Source organism: Theobroma umbraticum, unplaced genomic scaffold, assembly GCF_002168275.2.
Source record: "Theobroma umbraticum cultivar Fairchild unplaced genomic scaffold, ASM216827v3 scaffold_2.0, whole genome shotgun sequence".
In the NCBI taxonomy this organism is placed as follows: domain Eukaryota; kingdom Viridiplantae; phylum Streptophyta; class Magnoliopsida; order Malvales; family Malvaceae; genus Theobroma; species Theobroma umbraticum.
Window position 1 is genome coordinate 568,171 of NW_018397277.1, and position 14,454 is coordinate 582,624.

The 14,454-nt window shown below is 30.7% G+C and overlaps 1 protein-coding gene across 1 annotated transcript; it reads right to left on the bottom strand.

Moving 5' to 3' along the window:
• Nucleotides 1-5,301: 5,301 nt before the first annotated feature.
• LOC110427680 (uncharacterized) lies at nt 5,302-7,410 on the bottom strand. Its single transcript, XM_021443227.2, has 4 exons — nt 7,192-7,410; nt 6,519-6,751; nt 6,341-6,404; nt 5,302-6,036 (listed from the first exon to the last, which is right to left on the bottom strand). Exons 2-4 carry the CDS (start codon nt 6,704-6,706, stop codon nt 5,737-5,739), a joined length of 552 nt encoding a protein of 183 aa, XP_021298902.1. The 5' UTR covers nt 6,707-6,751; nt 7,192-7,410; the 3' UTR covers nt 5,302-5,736.
• Nucleotides 7,411-14,454: the final 7,044 nt, after the last annotated feature.

Below are 14,454 nucleotides of genomic sequence, written 5' to 3' on the forward strand. Positions count from 1 at the left end.
TTTTGTAAAATACCTTAGAAGCTATTGAGGTGAGATGAATTCAAGAAGCCAAGTGAGGATGAGGCTATTGCACCTTGTCCATGGCACAAAGAGCTAATTTGAGAAATTAAGCTCTAGAATTGAGCCATTAATAAACTAATATTTGTTCTGAATAAAAAGTGCGAGCAAAAGAGATCTACTCCATGATGAGTAGTTATTCGATGTCAGCTTGGAAGTGATGATGACGGAGCCATGGTGATCCGAGTGGTGGAGATAAAATGGCAACAGTGGACCTTCAATGGGTGAAGCTAGCAATCGAAGATCTGAGGTGGAAGACATTAAATCTATCATGAGGCTCAAGAAATTTCTAGAAATTGTAGTGGGTATTTGACAAGAATATGAACAATGAAAAAGAATTGAAGAATCTCAAGAGAAATGAATGATTGAAGAAGGAATTTTAACGAATGCCCATTTTTTAGGCTTTGATACCATGTCAACAATGGAAGAAGAATTGGGAACATACTATGAATTTCATTCCTCAAGAAAAGTTATCTATACAGTAGCTATTTACACTATTTATATACAGGTATAACAAAATAACAACATGCTAACAAACAAGGGATAAAAAGGTAAGCTAACTAAACTAACTTTAACAATCTATTTACAATATAAAAATGATTAATATATACTTAAGAATAAGCTCATTAAATATTACAACTATTCAACAATATATGATTGAAATACAAAGCATGTGTTGATATTTTACATACTTGAGTATTTTTTACGTATCTTAAAAATTACCTTGATCAAATCAATTTTGTTTGAAAGTACTCTCTAAAATTTTGAAAACAAAAAGATCACTTAATTTCGAAATTAGACAAGAAAGTTATGATCGTTCAAAATTTGACTTGTGAAATTGTAAAGAGAGGGTCGATTGCACTATAGAGTGTCAAACAATCGTTCCTATTTTTGGCCAAACTTTTTTTACTTTTATTGTTGATATTTATCCTCCCAAAATGATAATGAAAGCTGTCATATTAAATCTTAAACCCTAGTCGTTTACCCTAATCAGTCTCAACCATCTATCCCACCCTACCTCCAATACATAAACCCTTTCTCATTTTCAAGCAATTCTTTTCTCTCTCTTTAGCGAACTCTTGTTTACTAAAAGCATTAGAGCCCTTGGCGATCAATGGCAGTTTGGCAAGAGTCTTGGTCTTGACTCAAGTCAACTATAAGCTTAAAAGCAAAATCCAGTCCCAATCTAAAAGGTCCAGAAGAGCCCAAGCAAGCCTGAAAGAGCCCAAGGAAGCTCAAAAGTTCCAGACAAGCCTAAACAAGTATATTACTGGTGTTCGTGTCCGACCAGAGAACCTTTTATATCTTAAACCCGTAGACTGTAGTTGTTTCTCATCAAATCGTTACAAGCTTGGAAACTTCATATTTCTCCATTTTACAATCAGAATTAACATAAATAAAGGTCAAAATCGAAATTAAGAAGGTAAAATGAACAAAACCAATTACCTTAAAAGGAGTGCACGTCTGACGGGGTCGATATCATAGAACAAATGACAAAATATGTAACAGAACACTTAGTAAAGTACACCACATAAATGATGACAACTGAGGTGTCACATAAGCTGTTGATATATGAGACTGCATAAGACCGCGCTTAGGGTGAGTTTGGGATGCATGAAACAGGGATTGTCAATTTCATACTATGTTACCAAAAGAGATATCTTACATTCCAAAATTATATATGTTATTAGAGAGGTGAATAAGTTGTGTATATATATATATATATGTACAAGGCTGATCCTATTATAGTCTAACTCTACTTAGTTAACAATATTTTAGTCTAACAAGCTAATTACCTAACAGTTGGGAAATGAAATACCTTCGTTAACAAATTAAATCTTAAAAAAAAACAGAATTATCTTACACACATCATTTTGTAAATGGATTAAGATAATTGGCACATATATGAATAAACATCTTGTTAAATTGACATAGCAAGTTAAATGTACACATGTCAATTATTGAAATTCATATATAGAATTAAAAACTTTACTGCCAAAATCCCCAACGAACAGTCTAGAAAGTATAATGTGCATTTTAATTTCAAACAATAGAATGCTTTTGATACAGAAAAAGAGAGATGGAATTTTATAATTAACAGTCAATAAGTTATATGCTTATTCGTATGTTTCATACGACAATTTGACTATCTTTTTTGGTGACAATGGAAAATCCCTTGGAGCAAAACTAGTTCTCTGTCATGACTTTTATCCTGACTTAAAACCTATGTTTATAATTAAAGAAACTCATATACTTTTGGTACAAGGTTTGACCGGAATGAATTCAATGGCACTGCTAATTGCCTTGATCTAGTGTAAATGGCGGATCTGCAGATACATAAATAAACTCTGTAAAATTGGAATAAATTGTAACTCTACCATCTATAAGACATGCAGAGTCCATAAAACTGGTAATTTTGAACACATGTTAACACAAAACTAATTAACAATTAAGAAGTTTAGATTTTGTATAACTATATTTGTATTATCATCGTGTCACTTTGTTTACGATAAAAAAATATATTTGTGTTAGTGGGTTAACATGCCTAATCCATATATCATATGTTTATACGCATCTAATAAATCGTATTAGAAGTTTCATCTATATTGCTCAACATATCTAACTTATTTAAACTCATTTATTGAATTATTAATATTTAAAATACATAAAATAACTTATTATTTTCCTTTAAATAATTTAATCATATTTAAATATGTTAATAGTATCATGTCTAAAAAAGTTATTCCTATTCAAACATGTTAGGCATATTATATCATGTAACTTGAAAAATAAATGTGAGAGTTCATGACAAAAACTTTGACATAGTACCACTAATAATAGCCTAGTAAAAGGAACAAATTGTAAAAAATAACCCTCTTCATAAACCTAATTCAAAAATATCCTTCATTATAATTTTAATTATTTTTAGTCAATTTTTGACATGACTTGACAATAATGTCCTTTAAACAATTTCAAACAAATTAAAATGGTTTTGGTTTTCTCTATTCCGTCATCTAGATAAAAATTTTAAAATTAAATCTCGATTTTTCTCTTTTACCAAATACTGTCTATCTCGTCATCTAGCTCTTTCTCGTCAACCCAAAAAGCAGATATGACATCAAGGTATGTGTTTTAGATTCTTAAGTTTATTAGTTTATTCATAAAACCCCAAAGTTGGGAAGTTAAAATTGATTAGCCATATTTTGTAAATTAGAAAACTGTATGACTTTGGCAACAATTTAAACTTGACTGCGAGCAGGCAAATCAATTAGTTATTAGGTATTACATTACTGGTTTTTAGATATTGTGTTACTAGTCTTTAGATATTACAAGACTGATTTTTAAATATTGCGTGACTTAATTATTGCGTCTCTGGTTTTTAGGTATTGTATGATTGTTTCTAAGCATTACATGATTGTTTATTAGATATTGCATGACTGATTTTTTGGCAATGCTTAAGTCACACAATACCTAAAAACTAGTCACGCCATACCTTACTAACCAGTCACGCAATATCTTACTAACCAGTCACGCAATGTCATATCAACCAGTCACATAATACCTAAAAATTAGTCATACAATGCCTAAAAATTAATCTCGTAATGCCCAAAAAGTAGTTACACAATGCCTAAAAGCCACCAAAACTATTGAATTTCATCTAACAAAATCAACAATTTTAAATAAAATACCATATTCCATTTAACAACATAATCAACGAATATGCCTACTTGGCAAAGAATACTTAAAATGTTCAAAATGCTCAAAGCTTTTTTTTATATATCGAAAATCACTCCAAAATGCTCAAAATGCTTAAAAGTTTTTTTTTTTGATAAGGAATACTCTAAAGATGAATGATCTAACAAGAAAAACTCGAAAAATATGAGTTGATTTGATGCGCAGACCTAAACATATGAGTCGTTTTCATTAAGAGTAATTTTGTTCAAAATTAATTTTTCTTAACTAAAAATAGTTAAAATTATACTAAAAGTTATTTTTAAAAACACTTTATATATGAAGGTATTTTTAAAAACAACCCTAAAAGAAGTTGGATGAAATTGCATCACCCTCGACAGAAGTACTAGTATGGAGTGGGTATTATTACATGCAATGTCAGATCATCATAGAAGCCAACAGGCTTCAAAATATTTGAAAATTTTGTTATATATATTGTATTTTCTCTAAACTTTTGAAAAGTTTTATAGATAAAATGAAAGAGTTACTAAAATTATAACTCTTTAAATTGGCCACCATTCATTTATGATCATTACGTTAAACTTTTGGCTTTACTTTTCTAAGATTTTATTTTTATTTTTATAAAAATTATGTCTTTTAACTTTCTATATAAATTCTTTTTAACTTTCATATTTAAATCATTGAATATAGAAGTATAACATGTTAATAAAGCTAAAAAAAGTAATTTTGTTTTTATAAAAAAATGTTTTCTAACAATTTTAAGTTAAAACCATAAAATAAATTTCTTAATATTATACGTAGACATATTGACATTAACAAATAGTTATAATTGTTTAGTATTTTGCTTGCATCTAAATTCTTGTTACTAGATCTGAAATATTTTGTAAGAAAATAAAAAATAGTTACATAATATTAGTTAAAAGTCTGTATCCGGCACCGATTACGTGTTTTAATTGTTGACGTGCATGCGCATGTGAAACAAATGTGTGGAGATATAAAAGCCAGAGCAGCATCATAATTACATGCTATGAAAGAGAAAGGCAGAAGAGCAGCATTGTGTGCTACCATGATGCTGGTTTGCTAAAAGGAAAAGGCTGATGAAGAGATGAGTGGACCGACTGAGGATCTCCCGTTGAAAGGTTTCAACTAATTCACTCATCATTTAGAAAGAATAACGTTGACATTTTTCGACACACCAGATGCCTTTATCTTTACTTGTACGTGGCTTGGTGCCCATTTTTACATAATACTGACAAGAAGCCATTGGGTATCAGCATTTCTCTAGGCCACCATACCTTGAACCATATTGGCGTGAATGAATAACGTTGACATTTTTCCACACACCAGATGCCTTTATCTTTACTTGTAAGTGGCTTCGTGCCCATTTTGACATAATACTGACAAGAAGCATTGAGTATCGGCATTTCTCTAGGCCACCATACCTTGAACCATATTGGCGTGATTCATAAGCAAACATCAACCCATTGGCAGGAGGCAGCTTTGCCCATATTCCAATTTCGTTAGCAAATTAAAACCCAAAACAAAGAAAGAGAATCAAACGCTAAGGGTTTATATACACTGTCCAATAATGTTTACTTAAATGGCTTGATTTTGTACAGATTTCTCTCCATAAACGACCCCAAAACTACCAAAGGAAAAATTTTCCTTCCTCACTTACTTACAAAACAAAAACAATATGAGATCAATGACTACTAACCTCTCATATTGTTTCTAAACATGACACCTCAACGACGCCTCTTTTCTTTATTTCTGTCCAACAAACTCATTTACTTACAACAAGACACCATGATTTCATTACATACAAAGGACCCTTCAAACATATTTACACCAAGAAAGGATTCCTCTTCTTTTTCTTCTCACTCACCGAGGACTTCAAAATTCCTCTGCGTTTTAAAACCTGAACTCTTCTTTTTTTAAAAGCTCCTCTCTTTTATCTATGTACTCTTTTGTGGATTAAAACGGGCTCTAAGCCAGCGCAGGGATGCTGCAATTCCGCCGATCCCTGTCAAGGCAATCAAACCCCTCCACTCTCACTGCTGGTTTGTTACCAAAATTCGCCCGAATACAGCCTCCTTTCCTTGAAGAGGACGATGGAGACGACGATGACAAGCCCGTAGGAGGCGGTGACATTGGGGTGATGATCTTCTCATCCCCAAATCGAGCATCCTGTATTAATGGGTTAGCTACTCTGCTCGGCGGCGACCCACTAAAAAATGGGGGCGACGACGCTACTTGTGCACAACTTTGCTCCACTCCACAACCACCCTGTTAAATTCCAAAACCAAACAATCATACTCGAATAAATTATGATAAACTAGAAATTTCGGAACCAAACCCTTCTCTGTCTAGAAACTAACGGTTAGATTTTAACTGGTCCTACAAATAGGTGCTGCGAAGATTTTTTTTGTTTTTTAATCGAGATGTTACTACTGTTTACGGCACCAAAGTTCAGAATTATTTATAGAATATTTTATTATATGTGGCGCCTTAAAATAAAACCATTAAAATTCCAATTTTTAAATAAGTAATAAAATTTAAAATAAAAATAAATAAGGAGAAAGAAGCATACCTTTGTAAGAATCATATCCAAAAGATCACTCCCTGCTTTTGAATCACAAAGCTCCGCTTGATGGCTGAAAAATATCACATAATTTGTCATTTCTTTGTTTTCGTTTTTTATTAAAAAAGAATGAAAGAAAAATAATAGAGGGTAAAAGTTAAAGGGCATAGAAAGGTGGGAAAATTACCTAAGTTGCCATCTGAGCGACCTAACAGGGTGGTCGTTGAAGGTGGCGTTTAAAAGACTCAAACGACGTGGTTTCGGACAGACCATAGTCTCTCTCCGATCTGTCACCGTAACCGAAACCGAAATGGAGCTCCGCAATTCCTCACGGCCGCTTCCAATTGCGTTTTGTTGGCTCGCACCCTGCTTCATAGTTTTCCTTCTAACTTTTTTTTTCTATATTAACAAACAATTTCCCTGTTTAACATAAACAGATGCTTAATTAAACGTCATCTTAAATAGAAACCAAAATGGAACCGTAGAGTTCTTGTACAGCACTTTAAAACGGTTCTAGATCGACAGATCTAGTAAAAAAAATTAAATAATGAAAGTAGATAGATCTAAATGCAATTTGAAGCCAGAAAAAAAAGTAAAACTAGTACGCGTTTAATGTCTTCACAGATCTACCGAAGCTAAGAAACGTTATAAAAAAACAGAAAAACTAAGCTGGAATTTTCTAAAATTAGAATTTGGTAAAGACATTATTCAGATCCAGGAAGAAATAAAGAAAATCTTGAAAAGGCGTTCTTCGAAGAGCTGAAAGTCGGGAAGTGAAAAGGCCATGGCTTCCAAAAAGGACAAAAAGATGTGAAGCGAAGAACTGGTGGAGAGAAAGAAAGAGAGACTGCTAATAATACCTTAGCTTCAACTGTACAGCTCCTTTGAGAAACTCTTGGAGTAGGTGGTAAATATGAACAGAGCACCATAAAAAAACTTAAAATGAAAAAAAAAAAGAAAAGAAAAATAGAGTTGCGTAGTTAGGCAAGAGGAGGAAGAAGGATAATAAAGGAGAGGTCCCGTGTAATTTATAGAAGAGAGAGAAGAGAGGGAGGGATGAGACAAGGCTCGAGAGAATCACAAAAAATGAAAAAATAAATAAAAATAAATAAAAAGGAGAAAAGAAGAGAAGTCGTATGGGAATTGAGAAACAGCACAGCTAAGAACCGAAAGAGAGAGAAAATGAAAGAGGAAGAGAAAGGAAAGCAGCATGGTGGGGGCAAAAACCTGCAAAGCAACAACTTCTCTTCACACTTTGGTCTGCCTCGACCATTTTTTTTTAATTTATTTCTAATTTTGTATAATATCACGAAGGCGGTGGGCCCCGCGAGAAATGTCATCGGTTTTAGCACCCTATTTTAATGTCTTAATTTAGTTATTAAAATATATTAAAAATCCTTAGAAATATCAGCGGCTCAATACTAATTTACAAACCAATTGGCAGTTGCCGAACCGACTTGCTTGTGACGTGGGATTATGTAGATCAAGAGCGGAGTTGCCATGTGATTTTGACGCGTGTCACTTGATCTTATTCCCAAATTTTAGGTGCTAGGAACGTGGTGGGCATGAGCATGTGTTTCTCTTTCTTGTTTTTCTTTTTCAATATATTTTTTTTGGGACAAATGTAAAGTACAGTCGGTATGAATAAAAGTACGAACACTGAACGCGCAGCCGAGAATCATGCCTGGACCAAAAATTTTGAATTTGATTATTACCACTTCATTTTCATTTTTCTTTTACTAAAAACTAGTTTTAGATCCATTTAAGTTTTTTTTTCATAGAAAATTATTTTTCCTTATAATTATAAAACTTTTCTTGTTGGCATGACAATAAAAATTTCAAAGGAAATAAAATTTGAATTTTTATTTTGAATATTTGAATTTAAAACTAAAAATATAACATAAAAATGATTATCCTTTTCTGGTATAATGTTTGAAAAAAATTTTAAACTATGGAAGAAATTTTTTTAAAAAATTATTTTTTATTACGTTTAATTAAATTAAATTTAATTTTTATATTTTTATTTTAAATTAAATAGACTTTTACAATTGATAGTTAATTAATTATTATTAATTAAAATATTACGTCTTATTTTACACTCACATGGCATTGATGTGAAAACTAAAAAATGTCACATAACCACATTAACAAGCTATATCATCATCCATTATGAAAAGTATAAAACTTTTGATATTGACATAATAACAAATTTTTAATGAGAAATAAAACTTGAATTTTCAATTTAAATATTTGAATTTAAAATCGAAAACTATAACATAAAAATGATTTTACGTTTTTTGGCATAATGCTTAAGTAATTCTTATTATTCTTAAATTATATAAAAAATTTAAACAAATTATTATTTTTTTATTATATTTAATGAAATTTTATATTTTTATAATTAATAGTTAAATAATTATTATAATCAAAATATCATTTATTATTGTATATCCATGTGGTGTTAACATAGAAGATAAAAATATTATATAATCAAATCAATAAGTCATGTCGTCATGTATTATATCATATCAACATAATATGTCAACGTTACATGAAATAAAAAAATAAGTGATATTTTGACTAAAAATTAATCATTATTAATTATAAAATTTATTTTATTTAAAATAAAAATATAAAAATTTAATTAAATACAATAAAAATATAAACTTATTTAAATTAACCTTCATAGTTCACAAACTATTTTAAATATTATCCTAACAAAAAAGGTTTTTTAAAGTTTAAACCATATAATGCCCACTAGCACACTTATCAACGAGGAATAAATTTTGAACATTATTGGAATAATTCTCAAAAACATACAATCCTAGTGAGTAGCCAAGCAATACCAAAAAAAGTTCGCTCCCTATCAATGTTTGTGAGAAATCTTGCTATGGGCGTTTCTTGCCATCCCAAGGTCCAACAATAAGTCACTACAAAAAATGAACACTAATATCCCACTAAAAAAATTCTGTCAAAACCTTTTATGGAATCAATGTTGCTATATTGTATTCTTAATTTATACGTCTAAGATAGATGTAAGTTAACTTACAAGGTGATGATAACTAATTAAAATATCATAATAGCATGATAACAATCTAAAGAAGCTTTGCTATGACAACATCAAAGAACATTACCAAACCCCAAAATACTAGCTTATAAATCTTTACATAAGTTAATTTTTTACATATTGATTAGTTTCCTTTGCATTCAAATATTTTGAATAAACTTTTTTTGTGTAATTAGTTTAACTAAATATTTGGGTTTAGGCTAGATGATGATTGCATGGTCAATTGTTTTGTATTGCGACTTCCTATATTTTTAGAAAATTTTATTTTCCTATTGTTATACTAATTATAATGGTAATTTTGGAGATGGTTTTGTCACATTATAACTCTATTATAGTTACACAATGGAAAGAAATCAATCTTGGATATATTGTCATGATGTCAATAGGTCAAAGTGGACAATACATTATAAGTTGATGTGGATCTTGACACTTTACATGTCAGCAAAAGTAAATGAACACATGACATGGTAAGTTATGATAGAATGCTTAGACATTTTGTTGATGGTGAGAACTAATCAATCTTTCACTAGTTTCAATTCTTTTTGGATAGTTTGGTCAGTAATGTTGATCAGCCAAGTTGGTGTAAACCATGACACTTTACATGTTAGCAAAAATCATTAAACACAAAACATGGTAAGTTATGATAGAATTCTTAAACACCTTGTTAATGGTAAGAAGTAATCTGTCTTTTGCTGATTTCAATTCTTTTGGACAATTTTATCAATAATGTTGATTATCCAAGTTGGTATAGACCATGACACTTTACATGTAAGCAACAATCACTGAACATATGACATGGTAACTTATGATAGAGTGCTTAGACACTTTGTTGATTGTGAGCACTAATCAATCTTTTGCTGGTTTTAATTCTTTTGGATAGTTTGGTCAGTAATGTTGATCATCCATGTTGGTGTGGACCATGACACTTTATGGTGTGGACCATGGCACTTCACATGTTGGAAAAATATCACAAAACACATGACATGGTAATTTATGATAAAGTACTTAGACATCTTGTTGATGGTGAGAACTAATTAGTCTTTTGCTAGTTTTAGTTCTTTCGGATAATTTAGTCAATCATGTTGATCATCTAAGTTGGTGAGGACCATGACACTTTACATGTTAACAAAAATCACTAAACACATGACATGGTAAGTTACATGTCAACAAAAATCATTGAACATGTGACATGGTAAGTCATGATAAAGTGCTTAGACACCTTTTTGATGGTGAGATCTTTTATTGGTTTCAGTTCTTTTGGACAGTTTGGTTAATAATGCTAATCATTCGACTGTACTCTAATAATTATGTAGGAAAAATGTGTGCATTAAAACCAGTCATGTTCTTTTTGAAAACTAATTTAAAGTTACTCCGAGTCTTATTTTTTAATGTCTTACAAGCCTATTGATCTCAAAAAATTGAAATTGAGTAAACTGAGTAATAATCACTCTTTTCACTATACAAAAACCTTAGTGTGTGGTCCATGCCAACCTTTAAGGTGTTGTTCACTTTGACTTCCTTGGGACAAAAGGTTCATGGCTCCTTACTAGGATCATGACATCCTCCATTGATGAGGAATTCATGGCTCTCCGTTAAAACCATGACATCATTCAATGGTGTGGGATTCATGACTTCCTATTAAGATCACTACTTCTTCTCTGATGCGAGATTCATAGAAAAGAAAGGTTTTTCTCCCCCGATGCGTGATTCATGGAAGATAGTGGTTTTTTTTTCCTTAATGCAGGATTCATGGAAGAGAATGGTTTTTCTCCCTCAATGCGAGATTCATGGAAGAGAAAGGTTTTTCTTTAAAGAGTGAAAAGTTTTTTGCTTTTGTAATTTTAGAACATTCAGTAAATTGTTGGTGTGCCATTTGGTGGAACACTCAAGTCCATTTATAACCTTTTAAAGATCAATCGATAACTTTCATCAAAATAATTATGATAATATTTTATTAGATGATATCAATATACAATAATCGTGATAATTCTAATTTATCAATATAAAAAACCAATAACGTAAAAAATCCAATATATATGTATATACGTGTGTGTGTATGTATGTATGTATGTATGTACACAAATAAACTCTTCAGAAGCTTAATTGGTTATATATCAACAATAATATATATGATTAATATGAATAAAATATAAATAAAAAATATAAATATTGTTATTTCTACGGTATAAATAACACTGTGATTGATTTCATGTTATATATATAAGGTATAAATATTTTAAAAATTAAAAATTATTCAAATAAAAGAAATTTACCCTTACATGAACTTGTGAACAAACTCTCATTTATATGAAGAAGGTATTGAGTCACTATAGTCGTAATGGTGACTTTGTGTCATAGTCTTAACGGAGAGCTAAGTGAATCACACAACGAAGAGATTGTATGCTTTCAACAAGTAGAGCCATAAATTTCACATCAAAGAAAGATGTCATGGTCTCAAACGGAGCCATGAATCCCACATTAGTTGTGGTACTAGAGTGAGACTAGATATTTAAAGGTTCACACTATCTCCAACTTATAAGGCATTTTTTATGGGACAAAACTATGAGGCTAGCGAGTCAAAGTGAACAATTCTTGGTGGGTTGCTGACCATGACACTTTACATGTCCAACCATGATAGTTTACATGTTAGCAACAGTCACTAAACACATGACATGGTAAGTTATGGCAAAGTGTTTAGACACCTTGTTGATGGTGAAAACTAATTAAGTTTTTGCTCGCTTAAGTTTTTTTTTGGGATAGTTTGGCCAGTAATGTTGATCATCCAAGTTTGTGTGGACCATGACACTTTACATGTCAAGAAAATCACTTAAAACATGACATAGTAAGTTATGATAGAGTGCTTAGACACATTGTTGATGGTGAGAACTAATCAGTCTTTTGCTAGTTTTAGTTATTTTCGATAGTTTGCTTGTTAATGTTGATCATCTAGGTTGGTCACATGGCACGGTAAGTTATGATAAAGTGCTTAGACACGTTGTTGATGGTGAGAATGAATAATTTTTTTGCTAGTTTTAGTTATTTTCGACAATTTGCTTAGTAATGTTGATCATCTAGGTTGATCAAATGACATGGTAAGTTATGATAGAGTACTTAAACATTTTGTTGATGGTGAGAACTAACCAGTCTTTTACTAGTTTCAATTTTTTGGATAGTTTGGTCAATAATGGTGATCATCCAAGTTGGTGTGGACCGTGACATTTACTTGTTAGAAAAAATACTATACAAATGACATGGTAAATTACATGTCAACAAAAATCACTAAATACATGGCATGGTAAGTCATGATAAAGTGCTTAGACACCTTGTTGATAGTGGGATCTTTTTCTGGGTTTAGCTCTTTACGACAATTTGGTTAATAATGCTAATCATATGGTTTTACTTAAATAACTATGTAAGAAAAATGTACAAATTAAAACCAATGTTGTACCTTTTGAAAACTAATGTAGAGTGAGTCCAGGTCTTAATTTTTGGATGTCTACCAGCCTATTAATTTCCAAAAGTTGAAATTGAGTAAATTAAGTAATAATCACTCTTTTCACTATACAAGAATCTTATTGTCATGGTTCACACCAACCTATAAGGTATTGTTTGCTTTGACTTTGTTAGGACAAAGAGTTCATGACTCCCCACTAGGACCATGACATCCCCCATTGATGCGGATTCATGGCTCCCCACTAAAACCATGACATTTTTCATTGGAGTCAGATTCATGACTCCCTACTAAGACCTTGTCTTTTTCCCCGATGTGGGATTCATGAAAAAGAGTGATTTTTCTCCCTTGATGTGGGATTCATGGAAAAGAGTGGTGCTTTCCTCCTCAATGTAGGATTCATGGAAGAGATTGGTTTTTCCCTTTGATGAGAGATTCATGGAAAAGAGTGGTTTCCCCTCCTCCTAATGTAGGATTCATGGAAAAGAGTGATTTTTCTCTAAAGAGTAGAAAGTTTTTTGCTTTTATAATTTTTAGAACACTTAATGAATTGTTAGTGTGAAATTTGGTGGAACACTTAAGTCCATTTATGACCCTTTAATGATCAACTGATAACTCTCATCAAATAATCTTGATAATATTTTATTAGACATTGTTAATATCCAGTAATCTTGATAATTCTAATTTATCAATAAAAAAAGCAAACATTATTTTAAATAGTGTATTCCAAACAGGATGACCATTATGGGCATTATCTCAAAAAATCCAATATAGTATGTATATATACATGTGTATATATATATATATATATATTATGGACGTACGTATATGTAAAATCTTAAAAAACTTAATTGATTATATATCAACAATAATTTATATGATTAATATGAATAAAACATAAAAAATTTAATTACAATTATTATTAAGCTATAAATAAATAACGCTGTGAATGATTTCATGCTATATTGATATTAATATATATATATATATGTATATCCTGATAAAAAAGTATAAATATTTTTAAAAATTAAAAATTATTCAAATAAAAAAAAATTACCCTTACAGTTACATGTGAACAAATTCTAATATATATAAAGAAAGGTGTTGAGTTATTTTCGCCACAATGGTGACTTTGTGTCATGATTCCAACAAGAAGTTATATTTATCCCACATCAAAGAGATTGTATGCTCTCAGCAAATAGAGCCATAAATCCTACATCAAGGCATAAAGGGAAGATGTCATGGTTTCAAAAAGGAGCCATCAATTCCACATTGATTGTGGTATTAAAGTAAGACTGGGCATTTAAATGTTCACATGATCTTTAACTTGTGAGACAAAACCATAAGGCCATCGAGCTAAATCGAACTATATCTCTAGGTTGGTGTGAATTGTGACATTTTGCCTCTCACAAGACACTATTTTTCTAACAATTTTCTTTTTTTATTTCTTCCTTTATTTTATCTTTTTTAATTCTTTTTCTTTTAATTTCTTTATTTTTTATTTTTCTATATTATTATTCATATAACCTTTTTGAATAATAATTTCCCACTTTATTAATGTAAACTATTTTTCCTAAGTCAAACTATCAAGGGAAAATAATTGAT

Excerpts from the sequence above, each read along its gene's own strand:
- LOC110427680 (XM_021443227.2), bottom strand. The coding sequence starts at position 6,706 with ATGAAGCAGGGTGCGAGCCAACAAAACGCAATTGGAAGCGGCCGTGAG. Across the intron at positions 6,405-6,518 it reads TCGCTCAGATGGCAACTTAG|CCATCAAGCGGAGCTTTGTG; the intron begins GTAATTTTCCCA and ends GATATTTTTCAG. Across the intron at positions 6,037-6,340 it reads TGGATATGATTCTTACAAAG|GGTGGTTGTGGAGTGGAGCA; the intron begins GTATGCTTCTTT and ends GGAATTTAACAG.